Below are 19,576 nucleotides of genomic sequence, written 5' to 3'. Positions count from 1 at the left end.
AATGGTGGAGAAATGTAAACTGAGAATTAACAGACTTTTAAAAATGATGGTCTCCTTGACTCTGTGTTTGGTTTCTTTTTCTTCTTAGGTGGCAGTGCAGATAATGTTTTGTCTCAAATCGCAGCCCAGAGAAGAAAAGCAGCAGGCTTACCTGAACAGAAGCCCAGCCAACAGAATAGTCCAGTCCAGCCAACTCCTTCATCCACCCTGTCTGATTTGCAGTGTGCTCAAACTGTTGGCAATGGCCATGTAGTAAAGGTACAGATGAATGCTATTTTTTCTGCTTCTAAATTGATTTATTTTAATAGGTCATGCCTCAGTCATGGGTGATTCATAAAGAAAACTGCATGACATTGCACAGCCTAAAATGAATGAATAAGCTGCTACAGTAGTGGAAACTTTTCAGCTCTACAAACCTTCATTCTCTTTACAAATTCTCAGAAGGTCAGACATAATAAAATATGATTTTGGTTTATTATTATTTTCACTCTCTTTTAAAAACAATAAATGTAATACTTGATCTTAGGGTAAATGTGTACTATTATTTTGGTTTCTTATGACTTCTTCCTATGGCCCTGACTGAGTCCAGCATTTTACATGTTAGTTATTCCTGAGCTTTCCTCTGAAATGGTATAGCCAGTTTCCCTCCAAAGGCACAACCTGAGTGAAGAACATGAGATTGTGCGTACCGGGATCTGTCCACTCCAACAGTATGCATGTACTCATCCACGAGGTTTTATTTTCAAACAGTATGAGCATTAAGTTGTCATTACCAAAGCCAGGTTTTGCTCACGAATGCAGGCTATATTATCTGTGCTGAATTTCCTGTGAATTTCCTGAAATAGCTTTGCCCTCATGACCTACCCATTTTTTTTTTTTGTGTGTACTTTGAAGCTAACAGCTGTATAGTGCAAAATTTGTAAGGGTAAAGATCAAAAATCTTTCCTCTTCACAGAGACAAGTTAGAGAGTAGCATTGTAACAGAAGATGTGATCGTAACAGACTTCTGTTGTTTCACATGGGGAAAGTTTAAATTTCAGAGAGCAAGAGAAAGAAAGCACATGACTCCGGGTTTTAGTTCTAAAGTCTGGTATTCTGCAAATGGTAGTATACATGACCAAGAGCAAAATTTCTCAGTTTTTTTGCTTGTGGAATCTCCAAACAATTCTTTATTTTGTTTTGTGTTCTTTGCATTTGTTCGTGAGATTCTTCTTAGAGTTGTGCCTCAAGAAACAAAAATGGCCATAATACAAGATTACTACCTTTGCTATCTCATTCTGTGATGTCTTATATGGCAACAATAAGCAAAGTATATATTTAATAAGTTAAATTTGATGACAAATGAAGTTACAAAATAGTTTAGTGATTTAATAAGTGAAATTTCTGGCAAACAATGGTCAGAAAAAGAAAAGTGTGCAACTGCCAGTGTCAGAACGGTTTCCATGAACAGTTACTTCATCTCTGATCTGTCAGCCCTGATTCTAAAGAGACTACAAGTCACTTTTCAAAGATGGGATTGGGAGCTAAAATCTACAACTCTGCTGGACCCCAGAAGCTATGGACTCATAATCTTTTCTCCCTTCTACCCACATAACTGCTCCCCAGGTTATAAATGATCTGTCTCTTTCTTTCCTGTAGACAAAGCCACTTCATTATCCTTTTCACTCCGTAAAGTCTCCTTTACTGAACAGGTACCATGTGCTTTTCCTTTCAGAGGTGGTCTGACCAATATATTTCTAATTAAACTCCCAGCAGTTGCTCTCAGCTCATCTTAGCTTGGAAATAATTTCAGAAAGTTTGTATGCCCAAAAAATATTACTACATTTTTTTTCCCCAATTATATTAGTTAGCCTATTAAGAGATAATACCTGTGCCTATAACTTTTGAGCTGCAGATCTTAGGGCCTGTTATTACAGCAATGCTGCAAGTAAGAAGTTTAATTACTATTCCCACTCACAGTGAAAGACGTTAGACGTTAGGGGATAGAGAATTAGAGAGTAGTGATGCCCTGTAAATCATCTTCTGGGAAGGTAGTTCATCATACTGTTGAAAATTTTTTTAAATAGAATTGATGCCTGTGTGTTGGAAAGGCAACAACTCTTTCAGTGCTCTTTGCTCAGATATCTAATGAAGTTCATTCTACTCATTGATTTAAAAAAAAAAAAAAAAAAGTAATGAACGTGGATCTCAGTATAGATGTCCAGAAAATCATCTCAGACATGATACATGAACAAGAGTTTTCTGTTGGCAGTATGCAATTGCATAGGGATCCACACTGGCTGCAAGAGCTTAAGCAAGCTACTTTGTGGTTGTAATAAACAGCTTAAGTGGTGAAAATTTACCACCCATACCCATCGTGGAAATGCTTGTGCCCTCCCATTAAGATCATGCTGTCTAAACTTGGAAATAACTGATCTAAAAAGTGCTGTGATGTTACACTGCTCCATTTGCAAAAGCTGTCTGTGAGGGTAAAGATTGTACAAGCCTTAAAGAAAAGAAGCAAAAGGCTGAGTAACAATTTACAGAGTGATGTAATTTACATAAACACAGATAATGCACTGAAGAAGGAGGAACATTTTAAAGCACAAATGTAAAATAATAGACTACAGAGAGAAATTTGGGGATGTATCAAGGGACAAAACATAGAAATGAGCTCAGAGTGCTCTGCAGAAACCTCTCAAATCTGTATCATGCTTCTAGTCAAATGCAGGGCTGCGGGCGTAGTGCATTCTGGTGTAGGACAGAGTAATGGAAGAATGCTACCAACTTAAGTTAGTTTTATCTTTTTAATCTGCATCTTGTTGATTAACTACAAATGCTCCCTTTATGCCACAGCACAGTAACAAAACTTAGAGAGCCAGGAGTCACAGACTCTCTCTCCTTCTTGCCTTGTTACCTACCTCAGTGTTTTTCTTATGTCTTTCTTGTAGCATCCTGACTGACAAAAGTATTTTAAGTTAAACTCTGAGTTCAGGAATCCAGGAGAATGTCACGTAGGTCATATAGTGCAAACATCAAAATGTTTGAAGTGGTAGGTAGATCTAGGAATTTAGGATGTGAGTTACATTAACTATTTTTTGAAAAGACTGATATACCTACACATGTTTGGTGTGTTGGTTTTTTTTTTGTTTTTTTTTTTTACTTATTTATAATTCACTAATTTTCCCATTTCCATGCCTCCACATTAATTAAATATCTGTAAAATATTAATAAATTTGGAATCATTTAACTGATGTTAGATAATATCAAGTTTAAGGATTGACTGGAAACTTTAATTCCAGTGAAGCAAGGTGTTTAAGTGCACCTAAAACTTGGTTTGTGCTTGCTACTTATTTCTGTTAATCTAGCATGAAGTGTTACTTTAAAATATCATCTGATGTACTTTGAGAAGCTTTAATTGAGGCTTTGTTTATTTGATTAAATTTCTCAGTGAAAAAGACCTCTGTTCTGTTGACCTGAGTCAAAATAACTTCAGCTTTTATACAAAGTAGTTATAAGGCTTATATGTAGAACTGCTTTATGAAAAATAATTTTCTTATTCCAAAATAGCAGCCTTAATAAATGTGTTTTCCTTAATGAGTTTGAGGGACTGACTCTCACCTGGGATATGCCAGTATTACTCCAAGTATTTCAGTATGAATCAAGCAGATACTTCCAGTTGTGAATATGTGCTCTGCAGAAATAATATAAAGCTATGAATCGTAAATAATATTGAAGCATCATATATAGGTAAACACCTTTTTTCTATTTTTCATTCATGAAATGATTATATCGTTAACTATAGCAAAAACTGGAGATGAACAAAAGACCTCCATCTGGGACTTCATCTACATCTAAAAGCACATCACCAACTCTCACGCCTTCCCCATCACCCTCCCCGTCTCCTAAGGTTCACAACGTGGAGTCCTCTCTCTCTTCTTCTCACAGACAGGCCAAGAGCAACGGTTCCAGCAGTGGTACTATTACAGAAGATGGTGAGTAGGTCTCTGTAATTACAGGAGATTGATGTATCAAGAGCACATAGTGTTTAAAACTGTAATTGTACTGGAGTATTGTTTACCAGCATGAGAGTGAGAGTTGTTTTCTTTCTAGAAAAAATACCTTAGAGTTTTCTTATTTGGGACTGACATTCCAGCAGTAGCTATGTCTGTTTAGCTTCCAAAAGCTGTAATCTCTTCCATTTAGAGGGAGATAATTACCATCTCAAAGCTAGCATAGAGCACGTAGGTAGGCCAGTCTTACAGCACATCCTTTCTCTCCCCTCTCCTTCTTTGTGGCTTAAATACTGATTTTCCGCTCTTTACTAAGGTTAGAAAATGTACATTCTCCAAATTTGAAGTGAAAATGTATTTTTAATAAATTCAGTGAAGATTACATTCATTACATTTCATATTTCGTTACAGAAATACAATTTTGTTTCATAACAATTCATAGGTACATGGATCTGCTTTTAAGAGCTGGTTTTTTTTTTTAATTGCAAAAAGTAACCTTATTTTGACCTTATTTTTAATTTTAGGTTACTGCTTTTCCAGTGACATTACTGCCTTTTAATTTGAAATTTTAGATCTAAATTACGTTTATTTTAAAAAGTTCTCTTACCATATTGGAAACAGGATATCAATTACTTCATATTTTTGCCCCTGTAAACATTTCAAAAAAGTGAGAAAAATAACGTGACTCAGAATCTTTTAAATAAGAGATGTGGGTACCTTTTATCTAGTTTCTTCAAGAAGCACGTTTCCTATTTTTGGTGGGTTTTGTTTCTTTTTGCAAGTGTCAGGATTGATTTTTGTTTTTGTTTATTTTAACTTTGTACTGGCACTGTACTTCCCTGTAGTTGACACTAAAAGGAGGTGGTATTTGACCCACTTTCTGTCCTCTTGTCATGGCTTAGCTGTAACATATTGTACTGACTGCTGGAGAAAATCCTTTCACATTTTAGTGCCATTTTATAATGATGGCTTGATAACGTAAGAGTTGTCAGTTTAGAAATATATAAAGGAAAGAGAACTGGTTCTTGGATAAGAAGGGGAATTCTCCGAGCTATCAGCTGTTACACTCTCCCCTTGAGAAGCAGGGCTTTATGACTACACCGCTAGTGCCATGATACAGTGAGTTTCCTCTGTAGCAGAAGTGTAGGTTGTGAGAAGCCTAAGTAGTTTGGGGTTCATTGTGCTTGTGAGCTTTCATACTTGAGTGGTCCTTTAATTCAAGGGCTTCTCTTACTGTGAGTTTACTCAGGAGCAGCAAGTCAGAGGCCCAGCAGTAATCAGAAGAGTAAGTTATGCAATGTTAAATTTTTTCTTTTTATTTCAAGAAAATTTAAATTAATTTTCTAATTCATTTTCTCTGATTATCACTGTGAAGGACCAGTAGGCAGCGTGGTTCAGAAGTGCGCATGGTTTCTTTTTAGGCAATCAGTTGGTGGACCATCAACAGTTTTTCCCTATTCTGAGAACCAGTGATGTAGAAAATCATGAAAGAAGAAACCATGTGAGAGTAAAAGGAGGCTGTGAAAACTTGGAGAAAGGTAATTTTACCCTACTCCTATAGAATAGTACTAATAGTTGTTAAATAGGAGTAATGTGTCAAAGCTCCCAGAACCTTTATAAAGATGTAGGTAAGGAGACTAGGTATGGGTATAGGATAAGTAAAACAAAGATTTCGTGAAAAAGCAAAAGTGAAACATTATGCAGTGCAAGATATAAAAAAAAAAAAAAGAGAGAGGATTCTGAGGTTGTTCAAACTTTGTGTATAATACAGGAAGAGGGAAAGAGGAAAAGAAATCCTGAAAGGCCTACAGTTGAAAACGTTGTCTAAGTTTGTGGAAAGTATTAGAATTACAGTTGTTTATCAAAGAGTCGTAGAGTTGTTTGGGTTGGAAGGGACCTTAAGGATTAGCTATTTCCAACCCCCTAGTTCCAAGAGTTGGCCTTCCAGACTGCAAGTACTTACAGCTGGCTCATGTCAAGCTTTTCATCCACCAGAACTCCCAAGTCCTTCTCTGCAGGGCTGCTCTCAATGAGTTCTCTCAGTCTGTGCTCACATCTGGGATTGCCCCAACCCAGGTGCAGCACCTTGCACTTAGACTTGTTGAACCTCATTAGGTTCATGTGGACTGACTTCTGAAATTTGTGCAAGTCCCTTTGGATGACATCCCTGCCTTCTGTTGTATCGATTGCACCACACAGCTTGGTGTCATCTACAAACCTGCTGAGGGTGTACTCGATCCCACTGTCTGTTGTTCATAAAGATATTAAACAATACTAGTCCCAGGACAGACCTTCTGAGGGACACCACTCGTCACCGGCCTCCACTTGGACATAGAGTTGACCATCACTCTCTGGGTGCGACCTTCAAGCCAATTGCCTATCTACTAAATGGTCCCTGCAATTGAGGGCAGCTCTTCTGCTCCTCTTGAGGTCTGTTTGGGTGTAAGCATCTGCCTGGGGAGGTTGTGGTCCCTCCATCAGGATTTCAGCCTCAGCCCAGCAGTTGTGGTGGATGGTCACCATTGTTGTTTCATAGAATCATAGAATATCCCGAGTTGGAAGGGACCCATAAGGATCATCAAGTCCAACTCCTGGCACCGCACAGGTCTGCCCAAAAGTTTAGACCATGTGACTAAGTGCACAGTCCAATCGCTTCTTAAATTCAGACAGGCTTGGTGGAGTGACTACTTCACTGTTCCAGTGTGCGACCACCCTCTCGGTGAAGAACCTCTTCCTGACGTCCAGCCTAAACTTCCCCTGCCTCAGCTTAACACCGTTCCCCTGGGTCCTGTCACTGGTGATAATGGAGAATAGGTCACCTGCCTCTCCACTCCCCCTCGCGAGGAAGTTGTAGACTGCGATGAGGTCCCCCCTCAGCCTCCTCTTCTCCAGGCTGAACAGACCAAGCGGCCTCAGCTGCTCCTCATACGTCTTCCCCTCTAGGCCCTTCACCATCTTCATCACCCTCCTCTGGACACTCTCCAACAGTTTAATGTCCTCTTTGTACTGTGGTGCCCAGAACTGCACATAGTACTCGAGGTGAGGCCGCACCAGCGCAGAGTAGAGCGGGACAATGACTTCCCTCGACTGACTAGCAATGCCGTGCTTGATGCACCCCAGTTTCAGTAGAAGGCTTCTTCCAGTTGCTCCCAGAATAGAAGAAAGTGACTGGCCACTCTATGACATTATTTATGACAGCAAGTCTCTAGGTTTTGAAGATCCTGGAAGTTTCTTCCAGTATTCTTCCAGCCTAAAATTTAAGCACACCAGTGTGCTGAAAAATGAGAAGGGTAGCCAACCTAAGAAGAAAAAAGTTAATAATATATCTGAGGGGTTCTAATGTAACTTTTATTTTATTTCTTTAAGATGGTATTTTTCATCAAGCTGTGTGAAGTTCTCTCACTGCGTTTTTACCGCTGGCTATCTTTTCCCATGGACTAACCTCAGTTAGGGTGCTAAAGCTTTTAGCCTGAAACCATGTCAACCCTTACAAATCATGTTAAGCATACCAAACAAATTGGCCTTGAGGTAAAAAGCCAAACTCTAACAAAAATAAGACTCAGCTAGAGTTATCACTTCAGTTTTCTGTGGGCTTTTCTGTGTGAACAAGGAGGCTTCCAGAATGCTGAACAGAAAAATGTGTTCATCTCAAGATACCTGATGTCTTTTGAGAAGCTTAGAGAGTTGAAATTCTCTTTCATGTTTCTACTGGTGGTGAAAGAAATAGGACAGTCAAAGAAGTGAAATAAACAAAAGCAAAATTGGGAGTGGAATGGTGATTATCTTTACAATAAATGTGAGTTTATATAGAGTATATTTAATATTGTTTTGTGCTGTAATGTTTTCATTCGTGTTCTTCATTTTCACTTTGATTCTCTTCTTCAGTTGATCACTGGTGATACTGTTGAGGGTGAGGGGGAAAACATTAGTCATTTGTGACAGCAAAGTGATAAAAATAAACAGGACCCTGAATTGAGAGAGGTACTGTGTAATTAAGAGAGTTAATAGTGGGTTGTTCTAAAACTGCAGTTGTCTTTTAACTGGCTAATGACGTTTTAAATGTGTGTTAAGAATTGCTATCAGGTTCTCCATCTTCTAATTTCCTTGCTCTTTGAGAGGAAACCCAATATCCAGTGCCGTTATCCTGGGAAAGTAAGCTTATGGAACTTAAATTCTGCCCAAGCTTCATCTTAGATGGACTAAAGCTATCTGTGTTTAAGACTGGATGCCAGGTACTTGAGGAGAAGAGTTTCAGATATACCCTTGTTATATCAGGGTTTTGAATGAGTGACTGGGTATTTGCTTGCATTACATCTTGCCTTCCTGGGTCATGATACAGAAATACCTCATTCAGTTCAGTGCCTGCTTGAGGAGTTTTGCTTTATAGACTGCATGATCTGGATCAGCCATCTGGGGCCAAGCACCTGCATTTTAGACATGGAAGTGCATAAGTTGCCCTCAGAGGTACATTTATTTAAGATCCTTTTTATGGGGAAGAAAGAAGGATGCAAAAAACGAATTTTATCCTAGCAAGGTACAATTAGATAGAATTACAGTATATTGAATTAGGTGAGAACACAACGATATTTTTATTTCTGATGCAGAGTAAATGTGATTGGGTTTTTGCTATCATATGTCATTGTGTGAAATATATCATTTAATAATATATCTTTAGCAGTTAGTGATCTCCTTAGAGATCACTAAAATTGATCTTTTGTGACCCTTGTTTTGTTTTGTTTTTGCAGATGAGCTGACTGGCATCCTTAAAAAATTGTCACTTGAGAAATATCAACCTATTTTTGAGGAACAAGAGGTAATTAAAAAAAAAATACTGTTTTAGAAAAGTATGGTGTAACACACATAGCATTAGAATTGTGATCCAAATTATCAACTTTGAAGTTGTACAACAATTTTTGGCTGAAGGACCTTGAAACATGGACCAAGTGGTATTTCTGGAGTTCTCCAGGAAACTGCAAGTATCAGTGTTTTTTACAGTGAATCTACAATTTTGTTATAGATAGATGCTTCAGATTTTTTTTCCCCTTCTGTTTTTAAATCCTGATTTCTCTCTTTCTGTCTGTATCCAATGGGCATAAAGAGTTTATAGGACACACTGTATCATTCCTGGAATCACAGCTGGAATCTCCCTTGCAGATGGAGAGCAGCAGGGTGCGAGTCGCTGAGATGGCTGTTTTCTCTTATCTGCTGTGAATAAGTAGGAGATTTTTGGGAAACCTAAACATTATTGTAGATGAGACCTGTGACAGTGACTTGCCTGAAGGATGGAATTAAGACACATTACTGAAAATAAGCAAAAATAATTCATTACAGTGTTTAAGACATTATCAGATGTGAGTAATACCTGTGTGTTCAGTTGTTTGAAGGCAGAGGGCAGTGAATAGACATGTAATAGATTGCCACTGCTGCGGAGTTCAGGATTCAGCACCACATACAAATTCTTTAGCTGCATCACAGCGCACTGGGCTTATTATCCTTCCCTTGAGTTTTAGAGAAGGAAGCATTTTTTAGAAACCCTTTGTGTGTGAAGTTTGTATCAATATGAAGTTTCAGATGTTTGTTTTTATCACAGCTTTATGGATGTTTCTATATAGTATAAACTGATATATGAACAAACCCTAAGTTTTCCTCAGGAGACACTGGAAAAGTACACATAAGATTCTGAAAATCAAAAAATGCTTTTAAAAAGGAGAGAGAAAAACTGTTGTCTTATCCAACTAATTGTTACAGTAAGGAGAGGATTTTTTTTTTGAGACTATATTTTGTATTGACTGTGCTTTTCTAAAAACAATAAAATCTAGGAATATTTAAAATGTGTTACCATATTATCATAATTAGCTGAATTATTAACAGCAGATTTAAACCTAAGAGCACAGTGGAAAAGTGGGTACCATTTGGTGCTGTTAATTCATTAAATGTTTTTGTTTCACCAATATTTCCAGTGAGTTTATAGAACTAAAAAAAAAAATTCTCCATCAATAATGAATCTACGCTTAGGTAAATACTACTTTTTGCTTCTTCATATGCAGGTGGATATGGAAGCCTTCCTTACTCTTACTGATGGCGATCTGAAAGAGTTGGGTATTAAAACTGATGGATCAAGGCAGCAAATTCTGGCAGCTATTTCTGAACTGAATGCAGGAAAGGTATGTTTTGAAGTATTGTGCTTAGTAAACTAATTCAAGGTTTGTTTGTATTGTTAATTCAACATACATTTGAAAATTCAGTTGCAGATGTTAGATAGAAAAGCTAAACAAATGTTTTCCAAACAAAACATTTAACGTATTTGGTTAGTTAAAAGTACATTGCTTTGTGGTATTCCCACTTCTTTCATTAACTGTTTCCTAGTTCAGTAACTATACAGCTCTTTTACAGAGTATTGACAATCATATGAGAAGCTAACACTAACGTGAACATTGGTCCTGTTACAGTTAGTGAATGTTGATTTCAGTGACACTAAAAAGAATATAATGAAAAAGGTCTCCCTTTTGATTTTTTTTTTGTTGCTAGATAAATAGCACTTCTCTCATTCCTTACATTTTTGATGCCATTTAATTTTATATTCACAGTTACTAGTTCAAGGAATGGTGTAGAATAAGCAATATTTGCATCAGAGAGAGATTATGGACTGGAGCATCTCTTTAATTACACCTGCTGACACTGCTCAACTGCTTTTTAAGTTTCAATATTCATTTTCTCTCTGTGATACTGGAAGCTCAGCTAAACAAAATATAAAGATAATTCCCCCAAGTTAAAATCAAAAGCAGCAGGTGATAAGACTAAAAAAAAAAACTTGGGGAGGTGGGTAATGTTCCATGCTATATAGCCATGGAGAATATCCTGAAAATGCTTCTACTGCTGTCTGGCAGTTTCAGGAAAAGATGACCACAAGGCTTTCTACGTATCTGGGAGGTAAGGATTTGTTATTATTCCTAGTAGTGCACTGTGACTCTCTGGGCATAGAAATGCATGTTTTCATATCTTTTATGAACTCATGATAAATTAATTTGTAAAACAGAAATACTTCATTTTAATTTATTTTTCTTTCACAGGGACGAGAGAGACAGATTTTACAAGAAACTATACACAACTTCCACTCTTCCTTTGAGAGTAGTGTTAGTAACACACGACCTCCTGGTCATTCCCAAAGTAAGTAGCACCTGGCATTAATTGAACAATATATGAGTACTTCTAATTAATAATAGCTAGAGGACAGAATGTGACAAACAAGCTAGGGAACCACTTTCTGGGTTAATGATCGATGCATGTCTGTGTCTTTTGCTGAGACTGTAGAGAAGATTTCAAGATAAAGAGAGGTATCTTGAAGATTTTATGCACACCTCAGCATTATCTAAAAGGATCACAAGATTTTTGTTACACATTTATTATTACTGAACACAGGAAATGGATATAAGTGTAGCAAACTATAGTATATGATGAAGGGCAGCAGTGGGAGGTGAGTTTCTGTATGATACATAGTTTGCTTTTGCATACTGTTCATATAAGACAATTTTCCTTGGTGTGATCAGGTAGATTCAGTATAATTGAGGTTTGCAATTTAGTATATTGGCTTAAACAGCTATTTTAATTATGTATTCATGTGTGTATGCATTTATTTTTTATATGCAATATTTTTATATGATTGCCTGTAGTTGCTTTGTTTGGAATACATCTATTCCAATTATCAGTGTTAATTGCTAGCCATTTTTGGATAAAACCCTGCATTTTAAAATGTAGTATCTATAATAAAAATGTAGATCTATTAAAATGTATAGAAAGACATTCCTGACCCACAACAAATGAATACATTTACTACCGTCACACCTAGATATAAAGGTTTAAACCTCTGCCCTGCTAACCACCTGAGCCAAAGGCAGGTATACATCTGTTACTCAAGATCAAGAAATAGGGCAAAACCTATTCCTACCAGCATTTCTGGATCTGTGTTTTGGGAAGAACAAGAAAGCCATTGAATGGCCTTGAGAAATTTACCTTCTTAGGTACTTCTTACTCTCCTTCAGCTGCTTATTTTGCTGTTTGCATCCACTCACAAAATTGTTCTACTCGTTTAGTGGTTATGCTAAATAACATTTGAGCTATTGTATGCTTTAGCAGGCCTAAATAGTGAGTGTGAGTCCCAGTTGTTCCAATCTCAATCAGCTGAATGTCACTAGATCTGTGAAAGCAGGTGCAAACTGTAGGTCTCACTGCTGTCTTGGGAAAACTGGGCATTGCTGGGGTAGTTAGGCTACTTTCTGAGTTCTGTGTAGTCTGCTTGGTTGAAAAGCCACTGTCAGGTGTCACTGTACGCGTAGTGCAGCTTACTTCCCATTCTCAGAGCTGTCATCATTGTGTGGGAACTTCTGGATGTCTCTTGATAACATCCCAGACTTGAAGAGCCTCTTCTGTAGGTACTGCTGGGTGAGCAGAAGCTGATATTTGGGATTTGGTGACGTGCTGCAGTGAACTGGAATTACTCAAGAGCTGAAGAAACATACAGATGTAAAGTGTCTCCAAGCAACTTGTTGGTGTCTTGAAGACAGCAGAAAACAGTAATGGTGGCACAGAGCTGGCTAGAACATCCTTTTGTATGAATTGAGGCAACAGTTGCTCCTGCTGACCAATTGACAAAATGCTGCAAGGAGGCTCATCAGAGATCTAGCTTATGGGTTTTTGTGTGTGAGAGCTTCATGAAGTAGATTTGGCTGAGTGACAGCAACAGAAGCACTAACAGAGGAGGAGGAGGAAAAGAGCATGTAGATAAAAGAAGTTTCTGCACCAGGTAAGCTGCTTTTTATTGTAAAAAGTAGCAATGAGACCCTTGTGCAATTTCTGGAACTCGAAGTGATTTCCAGGAATGTGTAATGTTTTAGAATATACGAGCAGCTATACTGAATCAGATCCAAGATTCATACAGCTGTGTTTGGCTGTTTCATCTGGTCTTATTTGACATTTGTGTGAGAGCTGCTTGCTTTCATTTGTTTTGAACTTGCAATGTCTTTTGCTTCATCCTACTGGATCAGAAGATATAGTGGACAACTTGTTTCCTCTTCACTGCCTCCATGCCACTGATGGTTTTACAGATACCTGACATTATTCTTCAGTCATTTTTTTTTTTTTGCATTGAAGACTTTTATAGGCTGCTTAAGCATTCCCTTTGCTATAGTTGTTCTATCCTCATTTCATTTTCTACTATATCCTTTCAGACTTGAAGATACCGTAAAATATTCAAGATGTAGGCATACCATTAATTTACACATAATACAGTCATTGTTTTTCAGATGTGTTCTCTGTTTTCAGTTCTCTTGCCCTTTCCTAGTTATTTCTAGTACTTTGCTTTTTTGGCTACAATGGAAGACTGAATCGATCCTTATTGGAACTGTGTGTTACAACCCGGATCATCTACTGAGTGTGAGCTCAGAGCTTACCATTTTATATAATATGCCTTGCTTCATATTAGTTCATTTTTATCTTCACCAAGTTTTGTCTGCGATACTGTCTGGTCACTGATGTCTCATTAAGTCCTTTTGCCAGATTTCTGTTTGCCTTTGTTTTTATTTACATGGATAACTTAAGAAAACTTCTTGTTTGAATCCACATGCCCTTTTCCAAATCATATGTTGAATATCCCGAGTCCTTGTGCAGAACTCTGGGAAATGCTACTGGTGAATCTTTCCATTACGGAAAATTATTATTTACTCCCACCTTCTGTCCTCTACCTTCTAACCTGTTAAGTTATCCACACAAGATACATTTTTACCCTGTGGCTTCTTTGTTATCTTAAGAACAAACCTTGGATCTTGTGACATGCCTTTGAAAACTGCACACATCAAGTGGATCTCTTTTGTCTACGAGACTGTTGGTACCTTCAAAGAATTCCATTAGGTTGATGAGGAAATTCTTTTCCACAAAGTTTCAAATGTTCACTATTTCAGTTGTTATAGTTCATACTAATCTGCCTCTTACTACTGTTGTGTCTGTGATTGATGTTTCCCTGGAACCCTTAGAAAGATGAACATCAATTCTCATCAATTCTCAGTTACCTGCCAATTTAAACAAGAAACTGCACTCTGTACTCAGCAGTTCAGCTGCTTAACCATTAAGTTCCTCTAGAACTTGTGACTTAGCGATTTGTTATTATTTGCTTTGTGCATTTGTTTCATAACCTTTTTAACCACTACTTCAGGTTAAAATACCTTGGAATGAGTCCCACTCTTATTACACTCTAATCATTGGATGACATCGTGGCATCTGTAACAGGCTGCCTCGTCTGATGTGTTTGAAAAATATGTGAAATTTTTATGCTTTTTGTGTGGTCCACAGCCACCGGTTTCTCTAGAACTCTTCCTAGGAGCCTTTGAAAAATATGTGAAATTTTTATGCTTTTTGCATGGTCCACAACCACCGGTTTCTCTAGAACTCTTCCTAGGAGCCTTTGAAAAATATGTGAAATTTTTACGCTTTTTGCGTGGTCCACAACCACCGGTTTCTCTAGAACTCTTCCTAGGAGCCTTTCTGGGCACTTTGTGTCTGAACACCATTAGCAAGAAAACCACCTGATGATTCTCCCTTTCAGAAAGCTAGATGTAGCTCATAGGATAATAGTAATATCCTGCTCTTCCAACTGTGTCAGTGTCACTGTTTCATACCTATCACTGTGATTTGCTCAATATGTGGAGTAATTTTAAAAGCTCAGTACCTAAAATGAATTGGCTGCAAGTATAGCTTTGCCTTTATGAAGTTTCCAGCCTTTAGGGATGTAAAGAAGATAATGAAATGAGATTTGAACTTAAGGCTCAGAAATGAAAAAGCGGGGGAAAAGAAACTAATTTCTCACTTTCTGGGAATGTAGCTTATAATTCTGGGAAGTCTGCAGACTGGCTACCATCACCAAACTCATGACTGTCTACAACTTCCCCACGCTTCCCACATCAGCAGCTTCATTTTTCCAGTTAGCTTCAGTTCCCCAAGAAACACCCCATTCCCGATGCCTGAGCTCAGCACCTCTGCTGCTGCCCCTGGCTTAGGAGCTCATCAAACCTGCTTCAAGATATTAGGCAGAAGAAAAAGAAAAACATCTATGTGAACATTTCGAGGATGAAAAAGAGAAGAGCAGTAATTATTTACATTTATACCTTTAAGAAAGCATTAGACGGAAAAAACAATAAGCAGAAAAAGTAAAAGCAATACCATCAGAAATAAAGGCATGATCATATAACTGATTTCACACAACAGGCTTGTTTAGAGAAGATACTGCAGTTTCTTCTTGATGTTTTTTTGGCAGTTCAAACTCAATTGCTAGTTTGTTGCATCCTCAGCTACCTCCTGGTTGAGCAGCTCCTTCTGAGGTCATTGCTTCTGAACTCTCTATGATATTCGCTGCAAGAACTAGTAGAAAAGTTGTCAACTGTATGTTAGATTTTGGCAGCTGAGTTACTTCAGTTACAGTAAGGTTCACCGTGGGAAGAGAGATTACTTTGTATATCAGGTTCTGTGTCACCCCTGGGGCTGGCAGTGAGATGATTCTTCTTTGCAGAAAACAGCAGGCTTTGACATACATTTGTTTTCTGTCAGAAGGATGTTGAGACCACTTCCTTCTTGGCTGCTGCCAATGATACTAGGTTAGGCTGTATGTCCGGGCTGTGAGAGCTCTGTATTTAAATTCTTACCTGAACTGCATAAGACAAATGACTGCTCTACCTGTAAGTAATGCAGTGGCTACTGGACCCATAAGCTGTTAGGATCTGGGGCACTGCAGTTCTTCTCCCTGTTCTGAACAGGCGAAACAGAACTTCCACAGAGAATGTTGCCTTTGTCTCTTTTTTAGGGGAAATGATTTGGTAACCTTCAGAAAATTCTGTTGGTACAAATTAATTGCAAGTGTGAATGTCATGTTGTTTTTGACACTTTGGTAGTTTCCAAGGGGAAAAAAATTATCTTGGAAAATTGCCAAAGTGTTCTAGTCACCCTGTTCCTGACAACAGGAACTACTAGGAAGATAGAGCTTTTTTATAACCCAGTGAACTGTGTCAAAAAAAGCCCTCATAGAATTAGCTTGCTGCTTCATCTTTTAAATTTAGAGCAGGTGACCAGCCCATGGAAGCATGTGAAAAGATGACTGCTCTGAGAAACAAAACATTCTGCTTTGGTCTGTACTCTGACTTCACTGAAACAGCAAGCAGCAGCACAAAGTCTGGATTTAAGAAATGATGCTATCCCAGCAAGTGTTTATGTTTGTACTTCAAGGCAACCTTTTGGCTTATGTGATTCTGGTAAAGAAGCAAATCAGACTTTTTGGATACCTAGTTGCCAGGACTAATTGCATATGAGTTCGATCAAGATCTGTTCAGTCATCAAGCAGTTAATTAAGAGGTTGAACATAGCTGGCACGGGTCTGCAGGTTCACTGAAAGAAATAACATCAATGGAGGGAGAGCTGCATCTCAATACAAACTTGCCAAATCGGAAACAAAAAGATGAAAAAAGCTCATTATATTGGTGGGAAAAAAAGCAAAAAGGAGCGAAATAACTGAATCTAAAATGATTTTATAGAATCATAGGATCATAGAATGGCTTGGGTTGGAAGGGACCTTAAAGATCATCCAGTTCCACCCCCCCCGCCATGGGCAGGGACACCTCCCACCAGACCAGGTTGCCCAAAGCCCCATCCAGCCTGGCTTTGAACACCTCCAGAGCTGGGGCATCCACAGCTTCTCTGGGCAACCTGTGCCAGTGCCTTACCACCCTCTGAACAAAGAATTTCCTCCTAAGAACTAATCTAAATTGGCCCTCTTTTAGTTTAAAACCATTCCCCCTTGTACTGCTGTTGTCTACCCAAGCAAAAAGTTGCTCTCCATGTTTTTTTATAAGTATTTAAGTATTGGAAAGTGACCCTGGAGCCTTCTCTTCTTCAGGCTGAACATGCCCAGCTCTCTCAGCCTTTCTTCATAGGAGAATTTTGATTTCTTCCTGAAAAGTAGAAATAGGATTTCTTTCCTAAAAGTAGAAATAAAATTCTGTGTGCTAGTTAAAAAAAATTCATGTAAGGAACTGTTAAATTTCAGCTCTCTGATGAAAAATGGAAATAGCTCATGGAGTTCCCTTGTCAAAGTCTGAGACTTGTAACAGAATTTGTCACTACAAAAATGACATGCAAAAGAAATCCAAGGTCTAGCTCCAAGGTTTATATTCTAAAGGACACCATTTTCTTCTTTTCCTAGGGCATTTTTAACCTCATTTCGGGGGGGGGTTGGGGGGGGGAGGAGTTTGCTGAATGTAACTGCCAGTTAGCTTAGTTTGCCTTCTAATATCAAATTTATCGAAATACTTGGAAGAAAAAAATGAGCCTCACCACTTGCTGTAGACTTCTAGCTGCCCTCCCTCACCTAAATGTAATGCTGTTCTCATAGCAGGCAGGAAGAAAAGGGAATGCTCTGACATTGGGCAGTGGTACTGAACAAAGGGAGGGTTTAGGTACCGGAAGAATAAGTTGAGTGTTCTGCAGATACAGGTTAGATGAAGAAAAACTATGCCTATGATGAAAAAGGAATATGGTGCCATTCAATCTGATTAATATTAATTTTTTGCAGTAATTCTGATCTTCCAGTTTCTCTTTACCTAATATTTTATGTTGCATATTGATACATACTTACACATACATACCTGCAGATAAAGGTATAGGTATTTAAAAAGATGTGACAGAATAAAGTAGAAGAGAGCAGGGAGGGATTTGTGTATTTGCTTTCCACTTCTGAATTCAGAGTCAAAAATACCAAATAGAAATTATCCAGAGGAGAGAGTTAGAGAGATTGCAGAGTAAGAAGTAAAAATAAGAGCAAAACCAGTATAGACTTGCAAATGGAAAGGTGCACACTGAGAAAAGAGAGATACTGGAAAGGTTCATGGCAGCAGATGACCTTTTCGCCCCTGGTTTTGACTTTTCATATGTTCTCCATACAGGAGAGGGCTTAAGATGAGTAAAGTGAATTTACAGGGTCAAGTTTTTGGAGTCTGGTGTAACAATGAGATAAGGAAATACAAACCTGTTTGTGGTAATTGTGGAATTAGTCTGTCTTCTTCGAGTAAAGCTGTGAGTCTTGCTGGCTGTAGGTTATCAGATTTTATTCTTATTCTTTTATTTTACAGCACCTGGCTGCTCTATAAAACCCCAAGAAGCTATTGCTCCTAAGAGGTAGCTACTGGAAAAAAAAGGATTTTGTTCTTATGGTGAAGTCTGGGATCTGGCTGAGTCAATCCAAGTGTACAAAGGAAAATTTGAAACATTAGTCCTAACTGCACCTGTACAGAACTTTCTGAAGTAATGTCGATTATAATTCCCATTCCACAAAGCATCAAAGCAAGTAATGAAAAGATTGCTTTTGTAGTTCAACTTACGAGTTGAATTGTTCAAGGCTTCGGTGGTTTGGACTTGAGAAGAACAAAGAGAAGCAGGAAGAATGAATGGCCATATAAGATTCATGTTTTCATCCTACTTTTTAGTGCCTATAGATGAAGAACCCATAGGAAGCCTATCTGGGCACAGTCAAGAAGAACAGAAGCATGGAAGAAGTCATGAAAATTACCATGAATTATGAGAGCCTCTACATGTAGAAATATATAGCTGAATATACCACTGTTGGCTGAATACAGACAAGAGTCCAAGTTGAAAATACAGTGGTTTCATGAGGAGGAGTCTAAAGGAAAAGCAATGCTGCATTCTTCAGTAACTAAAATACACTTTATCTACTCAATATTAAGAGGTTAGAGCAGCAGTAAAAGTAAACACAAAATACCTATTTGTAAAAATAGCACTTTATTTAAGGAACTGCATAATCTGTCACTGATATTTAAACATAAATAGTATTAAAGTATTTTATATTGTTGATCTGTTGTTTTGAGAATAAAACCATTTATCTGATGTTGTCTGGGTTTTCTGAACAGTAACACCAGCAGATCTTCAAAGTATGTTTTTTTTTTAACTTTTATGTTTGAAAGGATTAGTACAGTAATTTTCTGCTTAATACATTTTTTTAATTGAGCAATTGCAATACAAGTAATCAGAAACCTCTGATACTATTTTTTTATCTGTCTGAAATCTTACAAATCCATTACTTGACCACTGGTTTAAGTCATTGTGAGCCAGGGGGTACTTAATGCAGGAAAAATCCAAAAGATCTTAGAGCTCCAATGCAGAGGAGTGATTTCAAATAATTCTCTATGCATCTAAAAATTCTGCCTTTCTCCTTCTCACTGTTCTGGTGTTAGTGGAGTTTGGCAAAAATAGGGATAGAAGTGCGCATAGTGACAAATAGAGGCAACAGCAGCAGTGAAAGGAGTGAAGCCCCTGCTATCTCTCAGCTTGCCTCAGGTTTGGCAGCTGATTTTGAGATGGCTTCATTGATTCAGCCACCTGAGGGAAGGCTCCAAGGTACCAACAGCAGCCAGTAGAGCAGCTGAGCTGTAACAGGTAGCAACCACTGAATACTGCTCATTTGGCTTTTTTGTTTCTTTGGGTTTATTTACAGTAAAAATGTCGCAATAACTTTCAGAAGTTAAACCTTTTTAAAA

General features: G+C 38.0%; 1 protein-coding gene across 4 annotated transcripts in view; it reads left to right on the top strand.

The window, feature by feature from the left end:
* The window catches only part of ANKS6 (ankyrin repeat and sterile alpha motif domain containing 6), a 46,373-nt gene extending 27,447 nt beyond the window's left edge, over positions 1-18,926 (top strand). The window contains exons 11-17 of one of the 4 annotated variants that reach the window (XM_048079582.2): positions 89-258; positions 3,785-3,974; positions 5,414-5,530; positions 8,738-8,805; positions 10,040-10,156; positions 11,063-11,159; positions 18,155-18,926. In XM_048079582.2, the coding sequence (XP_047935539.1) occupies positions 89-258; positions 3,785-3,974; positions 5,414-5,530; positions 8,738-8,805; positions 10,040-10,156; positions 11,063-11,159; positions 18,155-18,204 (809 nt within the window). In that variant the 3' untranslated portion in view covers positions 18,205-18,926. Of the gene's footprint in view, positions 1-88; positions 259-3,784; positions 3,975-5,367; positions 5,531-8,737; positions 8,806-10,039; positions 10,157-11,062; positions 11,160-12,421; positions 15,121-18,154 lie in introns of those variants that run through there. The other 3 variants (XM_066992674.1, XM_048079583.2, XR_010829566.1) reach the window with 3 other exon arrangements.
* Positions 18,927-19,576: the final 650 nt, after the last annotated feature.

This window comes from Anser cygnoides, chromosome 2 (genome assembly GCF_040182565.1).
Source record: "Anser cygnoides isolate HZ-2024a breed goose chromosome 2, Taihu_goose_T2T_genome, whole genome shotgun sequence".
NCBI lineage: Eukaryota > Metazoa > Chordata > Aves > Anseriformes > Anatidae > Anser > Anser cygnoides.
This window is presented reverse-complemented; position numbering and strand designations above follow the sequence as displayed.